Below are 18,449 nucleotides of genomic sequence, written 5' to 3'. Positions count from 1 at the left end.
ATATTAAGACACACAGAATGATAAACATTCACTGCATAGTAGAACTGTTTGCTCAAGGGACAGTTCACCCAAAACAAATACAGTTTACTCACTATTTACTCTCCCTCGAGTGCTTATTTATTCTGTTGAACACAAAAGAAGATATTTTGAAGAATGCTGGAAACCTGTAACCATTGACTTCCATAGTAGGAAAAACAAACATTATGGAAGTCAATAGCACTTCAACAGACAGAAAAAACTCAAATGTGGACAAAAATGAGGACAGAATTCTGCTTTTTGGGTGAACTGTCGCTTTAAAACAGCTTTATTATAAGAGTATTTTCCATCTGTTGGCCTGTCTGCTGCAGTCTGGAAGGTTGTTTGTATTATTGCACTGATCTTTCTCAGTGTCTGGGAAAAGATGTGTCTGATCCACATTATATTCAGTGTAATTCATCACATGTCCACTCTAATGTGTCCAGAAATGCTGCTTGCGATGACGAAGATGAAGATGATGATGATGATGAAGAGGCTGACAGGAATATAAGAGCAGATTAAGCTGGAGTTATTCTTAAAGATTACATTATATTTGTGAGTTTATTTCCACTTTAATGAAAGTAAAAGGCAAGACAAGTTTATTTATGAAGCACATTTCATACACAGTGGTTATTTAAAGTGCTTAAATTAAACGAGAATACAAGAAACAAAATATAAGATCTATTTATCTACAATTATCATTACAGATAATGCTCCCCAGTGCTGCCTAACTCTAAAACCTACAGTAAAACATGCCATTTTCTCCAAACTGCATACATTAATTGTGTTTATACACACACACACACACACACACACACAGTATATATTTACATTCACTGGCTTTAGAGTGGAAACCGATTTACCAAAATAATGTAAACATGACTGACTGCTTCTCTTCCACTTTAAGCATTCATTATGATGCAGAGATTTGTAAAAGACACTGGTCAAAATGAGAGAAAGTGTTGAGTTATTGGTGTTCATCTGCTGTGTAATAATGCATATTGTTGTAAACTAATTACAAGCACTGCTGTAATCTGAGTAAATAACTTTAAATACTCGCAATTAGACTGTCAGATTCCATGATTACGTATTCTTCATACAATGGAAGTAATGAATGAATGGATGAAAAGATGGATGGATGGATGAGTAATAGAAAGAATGAATGAGTAATATGCATAATTGAATAATGAGTATGGAAACGAGTGAATAGATTGATTACTTAATGAATGGATGAGTAAATGAATGAATGAATAAATGGATGAATGGATATTATGTATGAGTTAATAGTAGGATGAGTAAATGAATCTATGGATGAGTAAATGGATGAATGAATGAGTTAATAGTTGGATTAATGAATAAATGACTAATAGAATGAATGGATGAGTAAATGAATGCATGAATTGATGAATGTATAGAAACGAGTGAATAGATGGATGGATTAATGAATGGATGAGTAAATGAATGAATGAATAAATGGATGAATGGATATTATGTATGAGTTAATAGTAGGATGAGTAAATGAATCTATGGATGAGTAAATGGATGAATGAATGAGTTAATAGTTGGATTAATGAATAAATGACTAATAGAATGAATGGATGAGTAAATGAATGCATGAATTGATGAATGTATAGAAACGAGTGAATAGATGGATGGATTAATGAATGGATGATTGAATTTATTGATGAATGAATATTATGTGTGAGTTAACTGGATGAGTGAATAAATGAATAAATGAATGGATATATGAATGAATGACTAACAGAATGACTAGATGAGTAAATGAATGCATGGAAACGTAATTAGATCAATCAATTAATGAATGGATGAGTAAATGAATGAGTAAATTGATGAATGATTATTATGAATGAGTGAATAGTTGAATAAATGAATGGATAAGTGAATGAATTAATGGATGGATGAGTAAATGGATGAATGAATGATCTAATAGATGGATTAATGAATGAATGACTAATAAAATGAATAAATGAGTAAATAAATGCATGAATCGATGAATGTATGGAAGCGAATCAATGGATGAATGAATGAATGAATGGAGTAAATGAATGAATGGATGGATGACTAAATGGGTAAATGAATGAGGTAATAGATGGATTAATGAGCAAATGGATGTATGAATGTATTGATGACTAATAGGATGAATGAATGAGTAAATCCATGAATGAGTAAATGGATGACAATGCATGGATAAGTGAATAAATGATGAATGAATGCATAAATGAGTAAATGAATAAATAAATAAATGGATAAGTGAACATATGGATTAATGAATGGATGGACGAATGAATAGATGAACAAATGGATGAGTGAATAGATAGATGGGTGAATGGATGAATCGATGGACGAGTGATTGAATAAATAAATGAAAGAGTAAATGGATGAATGAATGGGTGGATGAGTGAATAAATTAATGAATAATTGAATGAATGGATGGATGAGGTAATATTTGAATTAATAATGAATGGATGGATAAATGAATGGATGAATAAATGGATGAATGTATGGATGAATAAATGGATGATTAAATTAATGAATTGATGAATAGATGAATGAATAAATGTGTCAACGTAAGGATGAGTGAATGGATGAATGAGTACATGAATGAATGGGTGAGTGAATAGATGGATTAATGAATGGATGGATGGATAAATGAAAGGATGACTGAATAGATGAATGAATGGAAGAGTAAATAGATGAATGTATGGATGAGTGAATGGATGGATGAATGAATGGATGAGTAAATGAACAAATGTAATAGATGGATTAATAAATAGATGAATAAATTAATGAGTGAATAGATGGATAGATGAATGATGGATGGATAAATGTATGGATGAGTGAATGGATGAATGAATGAGAAAATGGGTGGATGAATGGATGGATAAGTGAATAGATGGATAGATGGATGGATGAATGAATGGATGAGGTAATAGATTAATGAATGAATGGAAAAATATATGGACAAATGTATGAATGGATAAATAAATGGATGAGTGAATGAATGAATGAGTAAATGAATGAATGGATGAGTGAATAAACGTATTAATGAATGGATGGATGGATGAATGGATGAGTGAATAGATGAATGGATGAAGAGTGAATAGATGGATGGAAGAGTAAATAGATGAATGTATGGATGTGTGAATAGATGAGTAAATGAACAAATTAAATGAATTAATTAATAAATAGATGAACAAATGAATGAGTGAATAGATGGATAAATGAATGGATGAATGATGGATGGATAAATGAATGGGTGAATAAATGGATGAATGATAAGTAAATGGGTGGATGAATGGATGGATGACTGAATAGACGAATGGATGGATGGATGGATGGATAAATGGATGAGGTAATAGATTAATGAATGAATGAACGGAAAAATAAATGAATGGATGGATGAATGAGTTAATGAATGAATGGATAAATAAATGGATGAGTGAATGGATGAATGTATGAATGAGTGAATGGATGAGTAAATAAATGAATTGAATAAATGATGAATGAGTTAATGAATGAATGGACAAATAAATGGATGAGTGAATGGATGAATGTATGAATGGGTGAATGGATGAGTAAATAAATGAATTGAATAAATGATGAATGAGTTAATGAATGAATGGATAAATAAATGGATGAGTGAATGGATGAATGTATGAATGAGTGAATGGATGAGTAAATAAATGAATTGAATAAATGATGAATGAGTTAATGAATGAATGGATAAATAAATGGATGAGTGAATGGATGAATGTGTTTGTGTGGTACTGAACTGTAGGTGATTGTGTTGTATCGGTGCAGAGGGTTTATTTGATATTATATGACATTTCGATTTATACCTGCTACTGATATTTATCTGTATATTTACATTTGTCCTGTAGTGTTTTTGCATAATCTGTATACACACAGAGACTGAGAGTATTATCATTTTATTTCTCTGCATGTCTGTACATGTGGCAGATTTGACAATAATGCTGACTTTGACTTGACTATAAGTGCTAATGTGTGTTTGTACAGCAGAGGGCAGCAGTTGTACAGTAGATTTACAGTACTTGTATAGTAGAGTGTCACCTGACTCCAGCAGCATCTCAGTCTCTGATCTTCCAGCCTCTTCTCCTCCTTCTGTGTTTCCCCTTCCGTCTCCTTTTGCTGAAACATCAGGAAAAAATCATTAGAGACATAAATAGAGTTGTTTATATTTGCACTTTATATTTAGCAAGAGTGAATGAATGAATGAATGAATGAATGAATGAATGAATGGATGAATGGATGGATGGATGGATGGATGGATGGATGAGTGAATAGAATGAATGGATGGATGAGTGAATAGAAAGAATGAATGGATAAGATGAATTAATGAATAAGGTGAATGAATGAGTCAATGGATAAATAAAAGAGTGAATGGATGAGTAAATTAATGAGTGAATAGATGAATTAATAAATAAATAGATTAATAAATTAGAATGGATGAGTGAATGGATAGACGGTTGAGTGGATGGATGAATAAATAGAGGGAAAGAATGGATAGAATGGATGGATGAATGGATAAGTGGATAGATGGGTGAATGGATGGATAAATGGACAGATGAACGAGTGAATGGATGAGTGAAAGGGTGACTATGATTGAATGAATATGTGAATGAATTGATTAACAAATAGGTTAATGAATGAGTGAATGTATGACTGAATGGATAAATGATTGTATGGAAAGAATTGATAGATGAATAGAGTGAATGGATAAATGGATAGACGAATAAGTGAAAGGGTGACTGTGATTGAATGAATATGTGAATGAACTGATTAACAAATAAATAGATTAATGAATGAGTGAATGGATGAATCAGTGAATCTATGACTGAATTGATAGATGGCTGAGTGGATGGATAAATTAATGAATGGAAAGGATGGATAGATGAATGAACTAATAATAGAATGAATGGGTGAATGTATGGGTAGATGAGTAAATGGATGACTGAATAGATAGATGGAAAGATGAATGAATGAGTGAATATTCACTCATCCAACTATCCATTCATCCATCCATTCACTCATCCATGTGAATGGATGAGTCTATGTATGGCTGGATAAATAAATGAGTCAATGGGTGAGTGAATTTATAGAATAAATGGATAGATAGATGCATGGATTAATTAAATCAATTAGTAAATTAATGTGTGAATAGATGAACAATCGAAAGTTGGATAGATGGATAAAAGAATGGGTGAGTGGACGGATGGATGAGTGAATGGATAAGTGAATAAATGAATGAATGGACGAGTCAATGGATAGATGGATGAATGAATGAATGAATGAATGAATAAGCGAATGGATGGATGAATAAGCGAATGGATGGATGCTATATAAGCACAACTACACATCAGGATAGGGAAAAGAGCAGTGTAACTGGTGTTTCATGCTGAAATGAATAGATGAGTGAATGCATAGATGAGTGAATGGATGGATGAGTGGATGGATGGATGAGTGGATGGATGAGTGAAGGAATGGGTGAGTACTCACTGCTGGTGCCTCTGCTGGTGTTTTCTGGGCCTGAATGTGAACACAGGTGAGATCAGTGTAAAGCAGCTGCAGCTGTAAGTGTGTGTGTGCTTCTGTGATACAGTGAGTATGTACTGTGGTATTGTAGGGGTGTTTGGGGTACTGTACTATGATAAGTGTGGTAAATGTGTTACTGTACTATAGTAAGTGTGTTACTGTACCTGCACTCACAGCTCTGGTGCTCCTGAAAGGACAGAAGCACATAATCTCTGCGCCGCTCTGCTGGAGTGATCCTCAGCAGCTGAAACAGCACAAAGATATAACATGAGGACAGCATTTTACATTTCTTTACATTAGTTTTTTTAAACAGGAGAGGCTACTGCATACCCCACCCTCTCATCATGTTTCAGCTGACAGTACAAAGCAGGAATAAAAAATGTCCATTTAAACATGAGGGAGACACAGATTTAGTTAGGAAATAATTAATGTCAGTATTAATGTCAGCTAGTTCATAAATGTTACTCTGTTACTCATCAACTCTGTTACTCGCCAACTCTGTTACTCGCCAACTCTGTTACCCGCCAACTCTGTCACTGCCAGCTCTGCTACCCATCAGCTCAGTTACTCATCAACTCTGTTACTCGCCACCCCTGTTTCCCGCCAACTCTGTTACCCGCCAACTCTGTTACCCGCCAACTCTGTTACCCGCCAACCCTGCTACGCACCAACTCTGTTACTGTCAACTCTGTTACTCGCCACCCCTGTTACTCGCCACCCCTGTTACTCGCCACCCCTGTTTCTCGCCACCCCTGTTTCTCACCACCCGTTACTCGCCACCCCTGTTACTCGCCACCCCTGTTACCCGCCACCCCTGTTACCCGCCACCCCTGTTACCCGCCACCCCTGTTACCCGCCACCCCTGTTACCCGCCACCCCTGTTACCCGCCACCCCTGTTACCCGCCAACTCTGTTACCCGCCAACTCTGTTACTCGCCAACTCTGTCACTGCCAGCTCTGCTACCCGTCAGCTCAGTTACTCATCAACTCTGTTACTCGCCACCCCTGTTTCTCGCCACCCCTGTTTCTCGCCACCCCTGTTTCTCGCCACCCCTGTTACCCGCCACCCCTGTTACCCGCCAACCCTGTTACTCGCCACCCCTGTTACTCGCCAACTCTGTGACCGTCAACTTTGTTACTTGCCAACTATGTTGCCGTCAGCCCTGTTACTCGTCAACTCTGTTACACACACCATTATATATATATATATATATATATTCATTCATATATATTCATTCATTCATTTTATTTTGGGCTTAGTCCCTCTATTAAACAAGGGTCGTCACAGCTGAATGAACCGCCAACTTATCCAGCACATGTTACCGCAACCCATCTCTGGGAAACATCCATACACACTGATTCACACACATTCACTATGGACAATTTAGCCTACTCAATTCACCTGTACCGCATGTCTTTGTACTGTGGAGGAAACCTACGCGATTGCAGGGAGAACATGCAAACTCCACACAGAAACGACCCAGCCGAGGCTCGAACCAGTGACCTTCTTGCTGTGAGGCAACAGCACTACCTACTGCGCCACTGCGTCGCCTATATATATATATATATATGAGAATGTCAGTAGTGTAGTGTGTGTTATAGCGCAGTCCTGCCTGTATGGAGATGTTGCTCGTGCTGACGGGGTAGCATGCTAGTTTTTCATCGTTGCAGCAGCCGGAGCAGCGCAGCAGCGGGACACAGCCAGGACTGTAGATGTGCTCCACTGCGCCGGGATACTCCTGCTCCACGTACACCATCTGCTCCAGACAGCGGCACTGACTGCGGGCCCAAGCCTCCTCAAACAGAAGCACTGCACACACACACACACACACACACACACACACACACACACACACACACACACACACACGCAGAAATGCATGCACACACAGAAAACACATGTTATTCATGTGTGTGTCTGTCTGTCTGACAGTTGTAGGTGAGGGAATCAAGCATTCAGCAGAGGTGTAGCGTAAATATAAATTTAATAATAAAAAAATATAAAATTTTACCTTTGGATTGGGAATTGCCCAGTATGGTAAAAACCTGTAAAAAATAATAAGTGTTAAAAACTCATGGTCTACAATAAGAAATAAAGCTCAACCATATATATATATATATATATATATATATATATATATATATATATATATATATATATATATATATATATATATATATATATATATATATATATATGTATATATACACACACACACACACAACAGTTCTGTCTGGCTCTTAAATCTGATTGGCTGATAGCCATGTGCTATTCTGCAATAACAGCACTTGAACACCTCTTCACCCTTGTGTAATACTCCGCCCACACAGAGTTACAAGCTGATCAATAAACTCTCTACAGTCTGACAAATATTGCTGCTGTTGTACAACATAATGTACTTTTAATGCTTTTTCAGGCAAGAATGTAGCTGTTTAGATTGCATCTATGCAGCTTATTTATAAGGAAAGCGCTTATTTTAGATATAATTTCAGAGATTAAGCAGAGCAGAGATTGATGATCGATGGCCACAAGATGGCGACAGAGACCACATACGTCCTTAGGGGGGGAAAACACAGTGTTCTCTTTTAGTATTTCAGACTACAGCTGAACAGATCATTATAGGGGGGGTAAGTGACATTCCAAGTCGATGTCCCACTTGTGTATGTTGTAGTGCTGTATTTATACCATAGTAATCTGCTAGTGTTTGTTTTGCTTTGGCTTTGTCAGGGTTAATTATTGTGATCTCCTGATTTCAACAGAGAAATACTGGGAAACCTCTGTAGACTGACGACATTTCATGCTGTTAAGCCTTATAATCTTAAAATGTGAGCAAAATCAGCTGTTTTGTCTTCACTTTAGACATTACGCTAGAGAATCATTCAGACACTAGCTATACAGTGACAGTTGTGAGTGAGCAGTGGTGTCTGCTGTTCTGACGGCAGCTGCAGATGTGAATGAATGGTGGAAGAAAGTAGTTCCTCATACAAAAGGATTTGAGACTCTGTTTAATTTTCATTTTTATATACACGATTATGGTGTCAAACTGTTGTATAAACAGAATATCACTTGAGTAGAAGTGCGATATGGTGGGACACTGGTGGGACACTAAGGTATGCAGCCTCGAACCAACCCACGCCTTCCACCCGTGCTGATATACAGCCATATCATGTGACAATCATGTAACAATGATATTGCTCATCTATCTATCTATCTATCTATCTATCTATCTATCTATCTATCTATCTATCTATCTATCTATCTATCTATCTATCTATATATATATATATATATATATATATATATATATATATATATATATATATATAGCCCAAATTATTCATAGCCCTGGCAAAGTCTGACCTAATTTTTTTTTTCAAATGTAAATAAAAGCTGAGAAATATTTTTTCTACAATTATGCCTCTTGTACATGGTCTTATAATTTTTCATATATATATATACACTAGATATCGCATATGGACCCTGAGCATGCTTCAGTAGCACCACACTTGTACAGGGCTCCCAGGACAGAAGTCATTCAGCTGCACTAGCCAAGACTAAAGCCAGTGTGAAGATGCAGGACTTCAGCTCTGTGTACGGGTGAAGAAACAAGCAAACAAAGAGAACAAAGCAAAAGGCAGAACACTTCATAGAGGAGATTTCGTCTTTTTATAAATTTTTGTATGTGATAAACTGTTAAACAGGTCACGTTATTGACGATAATACAGTCACTACTGCACTGACTATAAGGAAAGTAGCACTAACTTACACTAAACACTCGGCTTATGCTAGTTTAGTTGAATAAAATCAGCAATGTTCTGAAATATGATGAGACGCAGCGCTGCCAGAAACTTATAGTCGCTTAAGAGAACGAGTCGTTCATAACGGAGATTCATTCACAAACGAATCGCTCCCTCCATTAGAATGAGCAGTGAAAGGAGGAGAGAGAGGGGTGGGGGGGGTTCAGGACACGGATTAGACCAAATTTAACAGGGGAGGATAATACAGTACCATGCACACAGACACACACTCTTTGTCAGTAATGCCCGTGTGATCATGTAGAAAAGTGATGTACAATTATAACATTGCTAATTTAATAAAACATTAGCATACTGACCAGCGGGAAACTCCTGATCATAGATATGTGTGTATATGTGTGTGTATCTCTGGCTCTGGATGGCCACAGTCCTCCACTGCAGCTTGGTCCCACATTCATTTCAAAGGAGCGCTACCCTGTACTAAAATGGCGGCTCTATTGACACGTTCCTTCCAATAGACAACAGCAGGGTAGGCGACATCTAGTGTAAATATCTATTATTATCTTTTTGGAGAAGCCTGGGTCATTTCCATTCAGAAACAATGTAAAAACGAGCACCATCTACAAGCACAGTTCTGCTTTAAATCAGTTCTCTGTTCTGTCCACAGCCTCAGAGTGTAAAACTGGGTCTGTCACCACGGCAACAGGTCTGAACCCGCAGCATCTCTGAAAGCAGCACGTTTATTTCTGTTTACTGTGCAGAGAGTCGAGGCCCGGACCGGAGAGCAGCGCAGCTCTGTGTTTGAGCACTGAGCCGAACACACACACACACACTCTCAAGCTGGACGGCAATTAGGGCACACGGGCCCTCAGATCTACATGAGGAGCCACACATTCACTACAGCCAGGAGACGTGCAGCAGCACCACTGATCCACTCACACACACACAAACGTATGCACACACAGACACTCAAAAATGCACGCACACACACATACATACACTCACACACAAGTGTTTACACACATATGTATGGTACACACACATACACACCAACATTTATGCACACAATCAGAAACACCAAAAACACACAGGCACAAACACTCACATGCACAAACAAAATCACTCACACACATACTCACACACACACACATTCTCACATACACAAACACGCACACACTCATACAAGTCTAATCCCTCTCAGTCTCAGACACTGATGCTCATAACAGGCCTCACACACTGCTGTATGTCACTCTGATCCTGCAGTATGACCAATAACTCTTGCATGAACATGAGATTTATGACTGTTGGTCTCCAGTAGCGGCCCTTATCACTTCATGAAGTCCACTCATTAAGCTCCAGAAACTAGCTGTGTGTTACCTCACACTCATGGAAACACCCGTCTCTTCATCAGCCTTTCACAAACCAAAGCAGAAACACACACACACACGGAATTCTGTCTCTTTACTAGCCCTGCAGACACCAGAGCAGAAACACACACACACACACACACACTTTTAATATTTCACACACAACCACACCCACACAATCACTCAAATTCACACAAACACACACACTCAAATGCTCATACACCATCATATGCACACACACAAACATACACCGATATGCAAACACACACACACACACAGTTATATGCACACAAACACACTCAAATGCACGCACACACACAGTTATATTCACAAACACATACTCAAATGTGCACACAGCCATATGCACACAAACATACTCAAATGCGCGCACACACACACACACACTCAAACGCACACATACGCAGTCATAAGCACACAAACATGCACACACCGTCATATGTGTGCACACACACACACACAGCCATATGCACACAAACAAACTCAAATGTGCACACACACACAGTCAAACGCAAACATACACAGTCATAAGCACACAAACATGCACACACCGTCATATGCGCGCACACACACACACACACACACACACACACAGAGTCATAAGCACCCACCCACACACACACACAAATATGCACACACTGTAATTTTCACACACACACACACACACACACACACACACACACAGTTATATACACACAAACACACTCAAATGCCCACACACACGCAGTCATAAGCACACAAACATGCCCACACCGTCATATGCACGCACACACACAGTTATATGCACACACACACTCAAATGCGCACAAAGGCATTTGCACACAAACATACTCAAATGCGCGCACACACACACAGACTAAAATACACACATACACAGTCATATGCACACAAACACAAGCATACTCATATGCACACACAGTCATAAGCATACAAACACACACATACATACATGCACACACGGTCATATGCACACACACACAGATATATGCACACACTGTCAAATGCACACACAAACATACACCAATATGCACACGCACACACACACAGTTATATGCACACAAACACAATCAAATGCCGACATGCAGTCATATGCACACATCATCATATGTACACACACAAACATACACCAATATGCCCCCACACACATACACACACACACACACACAGTTATAGCACACAAACACTCTCAAATGCCCACACATACACAGTCATATACACAAACACTCAATGCGCACACACACAGTCATAAGCACACAAACACACACATAGACGTATGTACACAAACATACTCAAATATGCACACACACATGCACACACAGTTATATGCACATAAACACACTCAAATGTGCACACAAACACATGCACACACACACTGTCATATGCACACAAACACACACACTCAAATGCGTGCATTCACACACACACAAAAACACATACAGACACCGACACTGAGCCAAATGAGCCTGCTGAGCACAGGACCTGAAGGAAAGCATGTCCAGATCTGTCAGATAATAAATGACAGGCCTCAGATCTGAAGATCACCCTGACTGAACTGCTGAAATCTCAATTATGACCTCATATCCCACTGTTATTTCATTAAATCTACTTTTCCTCAGAACTACCACATATAAACACACAATCAATGTCAAAAACGGTTTCACTTACAGCTATAGATGAATTAGCATGTGTGTAAACATTCAGGATGCGCGCGCAGGTGGTTGCAGAAAAAAACCCCGGGAGCGCTAGAAATTACAGCAAGGGAATGACATCATATTTCATGTTCATATTTAGACCGAATATTCAAAGTGCAGAGGTAAACAATATAGGGAGTGAGCATTGAGTGTGCGCAGGTTAATTCACCATATGTAACTGTTTTTGCTGAAATCATTGCTGCAATCATAAACCAGTGATGTGTCTGATTCAGCATAGCGTGAGCTTACCTGATATAACATGAGAACAGCAGAGTCCAGCATTTATAATTAGCTCCTCACTCCATTCAGCTCCCTTTTAGCTAAAGACGTCTGCCATTGGCATTAAAGCAGTGTGGTGTACGGTAAAAGTTTTCTATTTTTTGGCTTTCGAATTTGGCGTCCTGCCGCACAACACCACATGTTTCCTATTGCAGCCTGTCTTTTTTTGCAGCCGGGAACCCGTGTGATGTAGGTTAGTAACTGGTCTATATATAATTATTTTGAAGAAATTATTTGCAACAAACAAGATTTTTGTTTATTAAACCATTTTTGGAAATTGCCAAAACTATTTTCTTAGAAATCATGTTGTTTTTATAACAAGTATTGATGACTACATTTGCAAAACACATCTATTTCTGAAAGTGTTTTAAAATGATGGCTCTCTGTTTTTGTAGGTTCTCAGAACTCATTAAACTAAGTTAACAACATTTTAGCTAACCTTTTTAAGCAACACAATTCAAGATGAATGCAAGTTAAAAATAACACATTGGTTAACTTAAGCAACTTTAAGCAACCCTGTCATTGTTTATAGTGAATTTAACCACTCTGATGTAATTTCTGCTTATGAAATTCAATCAATAATCAGCTTTTAAAAGTGACAGTTCATCCAAAAAAATGAAGATTTTCTCATCATTTACTCACACTCAAGTAATTCTGAACTTTTATGAGTGTCTATCCTCTATTAAACCCAAAACTATATTCTGAAGAACATATGAGCTAAAGATGTGTCTATTTGTCCAGCATTCATCAATATATCTTCCGTTCAAAAGAATTAAGGAACTCAGAATGATCATAATCTACATTTTTGGGTGAACTTTTACAATTTGCTATTTTATGTTTCCTATAGAATTAAAAACATATAATTTAGTATATAAACAAGAATTACATGAACTATCATTTAATCTGAGCAGAACAGTTGTGCTAACCCACTTTAGTTAATAAATATGAATAAAATACAATAAATGCTGGGAAAATTAACATCCATATAGGAACAAAACTACTAGAACTCTATACTATAGAAGTTATTGTCTGTTTCTTTTTCTTTTCCAGCATTCTTTGAGAAATCTTTCTTTTGTGTTCAACAAAGGAAGAAAATCAACCAAGTGTGGATCAAAATGACTAAATGATGTCAGAATTTACATTTTTGGTGAACTGCCCCTTTAATTAGAGAATTTATATATAAAATTAAACATATACACGTGTATATGTATATATATATATATATATATATATATATATATATATATATATATATATATATATATATATATATATATATATATATATATATATATACATATACACATATATATACATATACACACACACATTTTATAAATAATAAATCAGATGAACTACAACACTTTACAAGATCATCACCATTTAATGTGAGCAGAACAGTTACGTTAACCTACTTCAGTTTGTAACTATGGAAACCAAATGCGCCTAGCTTCTCACACTGGAAGTTAGCTAACGATTAGTTTATCGTTTATTTTATGACATTAACTTGACTAACTGCAGTGTAAACACTACTGAGGGATAATTAATTTAGGTATAAACACTAGTTTGCTTACCTGTATAAGCGGAAGGTAAAGCAGAAACGCGAGCAGCGACACACCGACCGAAATCTTCATGTCGAGCGGCAGGAGGATCCACCGGAGCCGGGCCGGGCATCCGAACATCCCGCGGTCCACTGCCGCATACTCCGGCACAACCACCACAGCTTCAGCACACCACCACAGGTGTCCAAATAATCCCGCAGAAACTTTTCAGCACCAGGTGATTGCGCGCAGGGAGCCAGCGAGTGCCCTCAGTAGGGCACACTGCATGGGTATGCCGCATAATCAGGTCATCTCTGGGGCTTCACTAATAGGGCTGACATGTGCTTCATGAGTCACTCGCTTTCCTTTTATATTTTACAAAGGCTGTGCATTGTTGGCTTTGTGTGTCATAATGCCAAATCTGTCGCATAAATAGTTAGCCTAACTTATAAAATTCGTGTGAAATCAAAATGTACTATGTTTATTTTGCTGGTGCACAATGTTATTCGTTTGGTGAGCAATTAATAGTGCAAGTTAATTCACTGGGAAAATAAATGTTTTTGGTAATCTTCAATCAAAGTATGATCATCTGCTTCAGCATCTGTTGATGTTTGTTTTAGACACAATACACTAAACCACTCCCCTCTTATCCTTAGCTAGGACTTTAACACGAGATTAAAAAGCCCATGCTATTAATTTTGAAGCTGAAATCAAAACATGTTAATGTCTGTATCAGCGGTGTAGTCCTAAAAAAAAAAAAAAAAAGGTGTACTATTACACCCAACCCCAATTTTATATGAAAGTAGGCAAAGAAACGATACAAGTCAATGTTTCTTTGATTCATTAGCTATATATATATATATATATATATAATTTTTTTTTTACATCAGTTACTGGTTACTATCAACTTCCACAATAAAAGGAAAAATAAATACCATGTCAATGTTGTTAATGGTTACAGGTTTCCAGCTTTCTTCAAAATATCTTTTGTGTTCAACAGGAGGAAAAAGACAAACCGGTTTGGAACAAGTAAAGGTCAAGTAGATGACAGTTTATTTTTTTTGGGGAAAACTACCAATTTAAAAAGAAAAAAATTAAACAAATGTTTGTTTTAAAATGGAGATGCTAATAGTCTAATCCTATTTAATGATTTTAATTTTAGGGCAGCTCAGGAACAGATCCCTTCAGGGTACACAAAGAAAAAAAAAAAAAAAAAAAAAAAAAAAAAAAAAAGGTATATACATTTACACACATATACATTAATTTAAAATAAAACATTAAAATTAGGGAGGTTTAATCAGGAAAATAAGAGTATACCGAGGGTATATGCAATTATTGATCCTCAGAAGTAGTAATACCCAAACAGCTCATGGAAAAAAAAAAAAAAAAAAAAAAAAAAAAAAAAAAAGTCAGATTCCATCTGGCACTAGCTATGATTAATGCAGGCTTTTTGGCATTTATCAGGGTCCCCTAGAGCCCTAAGCAGCAGCTCACCTCACTTAGGGATTTGGTGCCTTACTGTGGCTATTAAAGACATCTGATTCAAGTCACCTTTTTGTATAGTGCTTTTACAATGTAGAGTGTATCAATGCAGCTTCACATAAAAAGGTCATAGTAAATTGGAACAGTGTAGTTCAGTTTGTAGTGTTTAAGTTCAGCTCAGTGTAGTTAAAAAAATAATAATAAAATAAACTCACTACTAAGAGTACAAACACTGAGCACAACTGACCTGCTGAGAGGTGGGGGAACCACACCTGGCAGCCAACCTTAGTGTTACAAGTCAGACTTGCTGACCATTAAGCCACACAGTCGATAGAAAAATAAAAATAATTTCTGATTAGCCGTACTTTGGTTACTTTACCAAATAGAAATGAGCTATTGGTTATAGAAACAAGGGGAGAAAAAAAAAAAAAAAAAAAAAAAAAAAAAAAAAAAAAAAAAAAAAAAAAAAAACACACACAATTCAGACAGCACTCAAGGTCTCATTGTTTATTTAAAAATCATTCCTTCAAAGAGTCAGTCTCACTTCCCCACTAGAAACCAGAGTCTGCTCAGAGATGGTCTTCACATCAACATCCCTTCCTAAAAGTGGTTGGAGAGAATGCAGAAAGTTTAGTCAATGAACCTACCCATGCAACAGGCAGCAGAGCCATGGCACTCACTTTTCCTGGCACAGGACTGCTGACAGGAGCCAGTAGATTGATGACAAACTGCTGTACTACAATGTATAAAGACCTGAGAATAGAACCAGGAGGGCTTTAGGAAACAAGATGGAGTCGAAAATATATTATAAAAAAAAAAAAAAAAAAAAAAAAAAAAAAAAAAAACTGGGCTTTATACCGTTTGCTGCACAGGAGCCAGAGATTGTGGGTCTACAAAGGTGAACATCTTGACAATGAAGCGCTTGTGGTGGTTTGGGAAGTGAACACCAGATGACCCAGTCACTGGAACCAGTGTAGTCAGGTAGCGGTCATCCTGGTAGGGGCATCTAGAAAAGCACCATAGGAGTCAGGAATAGAATTATTAACTGGGCTTGCTTAGGACTGCACTCACCCATCAACCAGCAGGTCCCACCGGGGCACACTGAGTGGATTGGGGGTTGATGTCGCCCAGCAGCTTCCCAGCATCAGGACAATGTTGGGGTCAGTCCTCTCCAGAATGTGCACATCAACATACACAGGCTCCCGGAGGACTTTGGTGACTGGGTAGTCAGCTTCACTGTAGTAGGATGTGTACGCCTCATCCCCTGAGGAACACCACACGTTTATCCAGAAACTAACAGGAAAGCTTTAAGCAAACTCTGGTCAAACACTTACCTTCTGCACAGCCTTTGGTGACACATTGACCATTAGCAATTCTAAGAGCCACTCTGAGGGGTCCAAGAGCAGCAACTGGTGGAGGTGGAGGAATAGCATTGACCTCCACAACCAGAGCTTCAACAGCTGTATTAGAGTACCGGCACTGGAACAGAACCCTGGACAACAGATAGGAGGCCTGTAGCATTTATTAGAGACTAACAGAGGAGAAGAGCATAGATACCTACTCAAACTGGCTGTCTCTTGTGATGGAGCCAAGTGGTCCCATGGCCACTTCATACGAGGAGATCATTCTGTTTTCATACACCACATGTCCACGGTCCTCCTGCAAACATGAAGCCTGTTAGCATCTAGTCCATGAAGTACATATTCAGATGCACCTCAATACTCACAATCACATTAGTTCCACAAGCACTGACAGGAAACTGGTACACAGCAAAGTAAGGGTTGGACGCCACAGGACTGCAAGGAGGAGCATTCCCACCCAGAAGACTGACTGAATCCAGACTCAGCCGAGGCAGTGTAACATCTCTAGCCACCACTACCACAAACTGACCATCTCTTATACACTGGACAGTGACTGAAACAAGGTACAAGCAGATTACAGGATCAGTTTATATAAAAAAAATAAATAAAAACAAATTGACCTACTCTTACCTGTATTTCCATAGTAGCACTGTTGTCCATTAAAGCAGCAGTTGAGCGCTTCACACTCCGGTCCACTGATACCAGGAGGACCACACTGAATCTGCCCAAAATCAGCTACGCTACACTTGTCAACAGGTCCTGCTTGCACAACTGTTTTTTCAAGCCTCGGAGGAAACTGTTGGACAATCTGCTGTTGAATGGGTTCTTTAATAAACTGGTCACCTTGAGCAAACATCAGACCCTGAATATCCCGAAAAGCATGACAAACACCAAACCAGGCACAAAGTCCCAGAAACTGACTCAACCACCAACTTCTTGCCATTGTTCAACAGTCAGTTGCACTACAGACATCTCATACTTTGGTCTTTTTGTACTCTACATAGTTCAATTAGCTTAACGATGATCCCTCCTTCTTCATTAGGAGTCACGATTTTCCAGACTTGCACAAGTGGGAGCTTATAAAGTAGGTGAATCTTATTGGTTCTCAAAATTCTATTTTCCCTCCCATATCATAAGTAAATAAATGCACATATTGGGCTGAATTAAGAACTGCATATTAATAAATGTCATATGCAATTCTAAATCCAACCTTTATTTATTATCTGAATACCATTTCTGTTACAGAACTATTTTGTTTTATTTGGAGCACATAGTGGCTTAGTAACTGTAAAATTGTTTAGACTTTTTCAACTCCACCACTCAACAGTATTGCAGATCTTTATCCAGACAAATGCTGTACAATTT

At 37.9% G+C, this 18,449-nt stretch overlaps 2 protein-coding genes across 2 annotated transcripts; both read right to left on the bottom strand.

Moving 5' to 3' along the window:
* Nucleotides 1-19: 19 nt before the first annotated feature.
* On the bottom strand, nucleotides 20-14,541 carry pgfa (placental growth factor a). Its single transcript, XM_056445413.1, has 7 exons — nucleotides 14,275-14,541; nucleotides 7,602-7,635; nucleotides 7,203-7,399; nucleotides 5,754-5,833; nucleotides 5,554-5,583; nucleotides 4,108-4,185; nucleotides 20-511 (listed from the first exon to the last, which is right to left on the bottom strand). Exons 1-6 carry the CDS (start codon nucleotides 14,380-14,382, stop codon nucleotides 4,125-4,127), a joined length of 510 nt encoding a protein of 169 aa, XP_056301388.1. The 5' UTR covers nucleotides 14,383-14,541; the 3' UTR covers nucleotides 20-511; nucleotides 4,108-4,124.
* Nucleotides 14,542-16,215: 1,674 nt separating this feature from the next.
* Nucleotides 16,216-18,029, bottom strand: LOC130247810 (zona pellucida sperm-binding protein 4-like). The gene is made up of 8 exons (XM_056481272.1): nucleotides 17,715-18,029; nucleotides 17,450-17,637; nucleotides 17,285-17,382; nucleotides 17,058-17,215; nucleotides 16,795-16,987; nucleotides 16,582-16,729; nucleotides 16,404-16,476; nucleotides 16,216-16,323 (listed from the first exon to the last, which is right to left on the bottom strand). Exons 1-8 carry the CDS (start codon nucleotides 18,025-18,027, stop codon nucleotides 16,250-16,252), a joined length of 1,245 nt encoding a protein of 414 aa, XP_056337247.1. The 5' UTR covers nucleotides 18,028-18,029; the 3' UTR covers nucleotides 16,216-16,249.
* Between the last annotated feature and the right edge of the window lie 420 nt (nucleotides 18,030-18,449).

Source organism: Danio aesculapii, chromosome 20 (assembly GCF_903798145.1).
Source record: "Danio aesculapii chromosome 20, fDanAes4.1, whole genome shotgun sequence".
Taxonomy (NCBI): Eukaryota; Metazoa; Chordata; class Actinopteri; order Cypriniformes; family Danionidae; genus Danio; species Danio aesculapii.
Note: the sequence above shows the minus strand (reverse complement) of the source record. Positions and strands in the feature narration are given on the sequence as shown.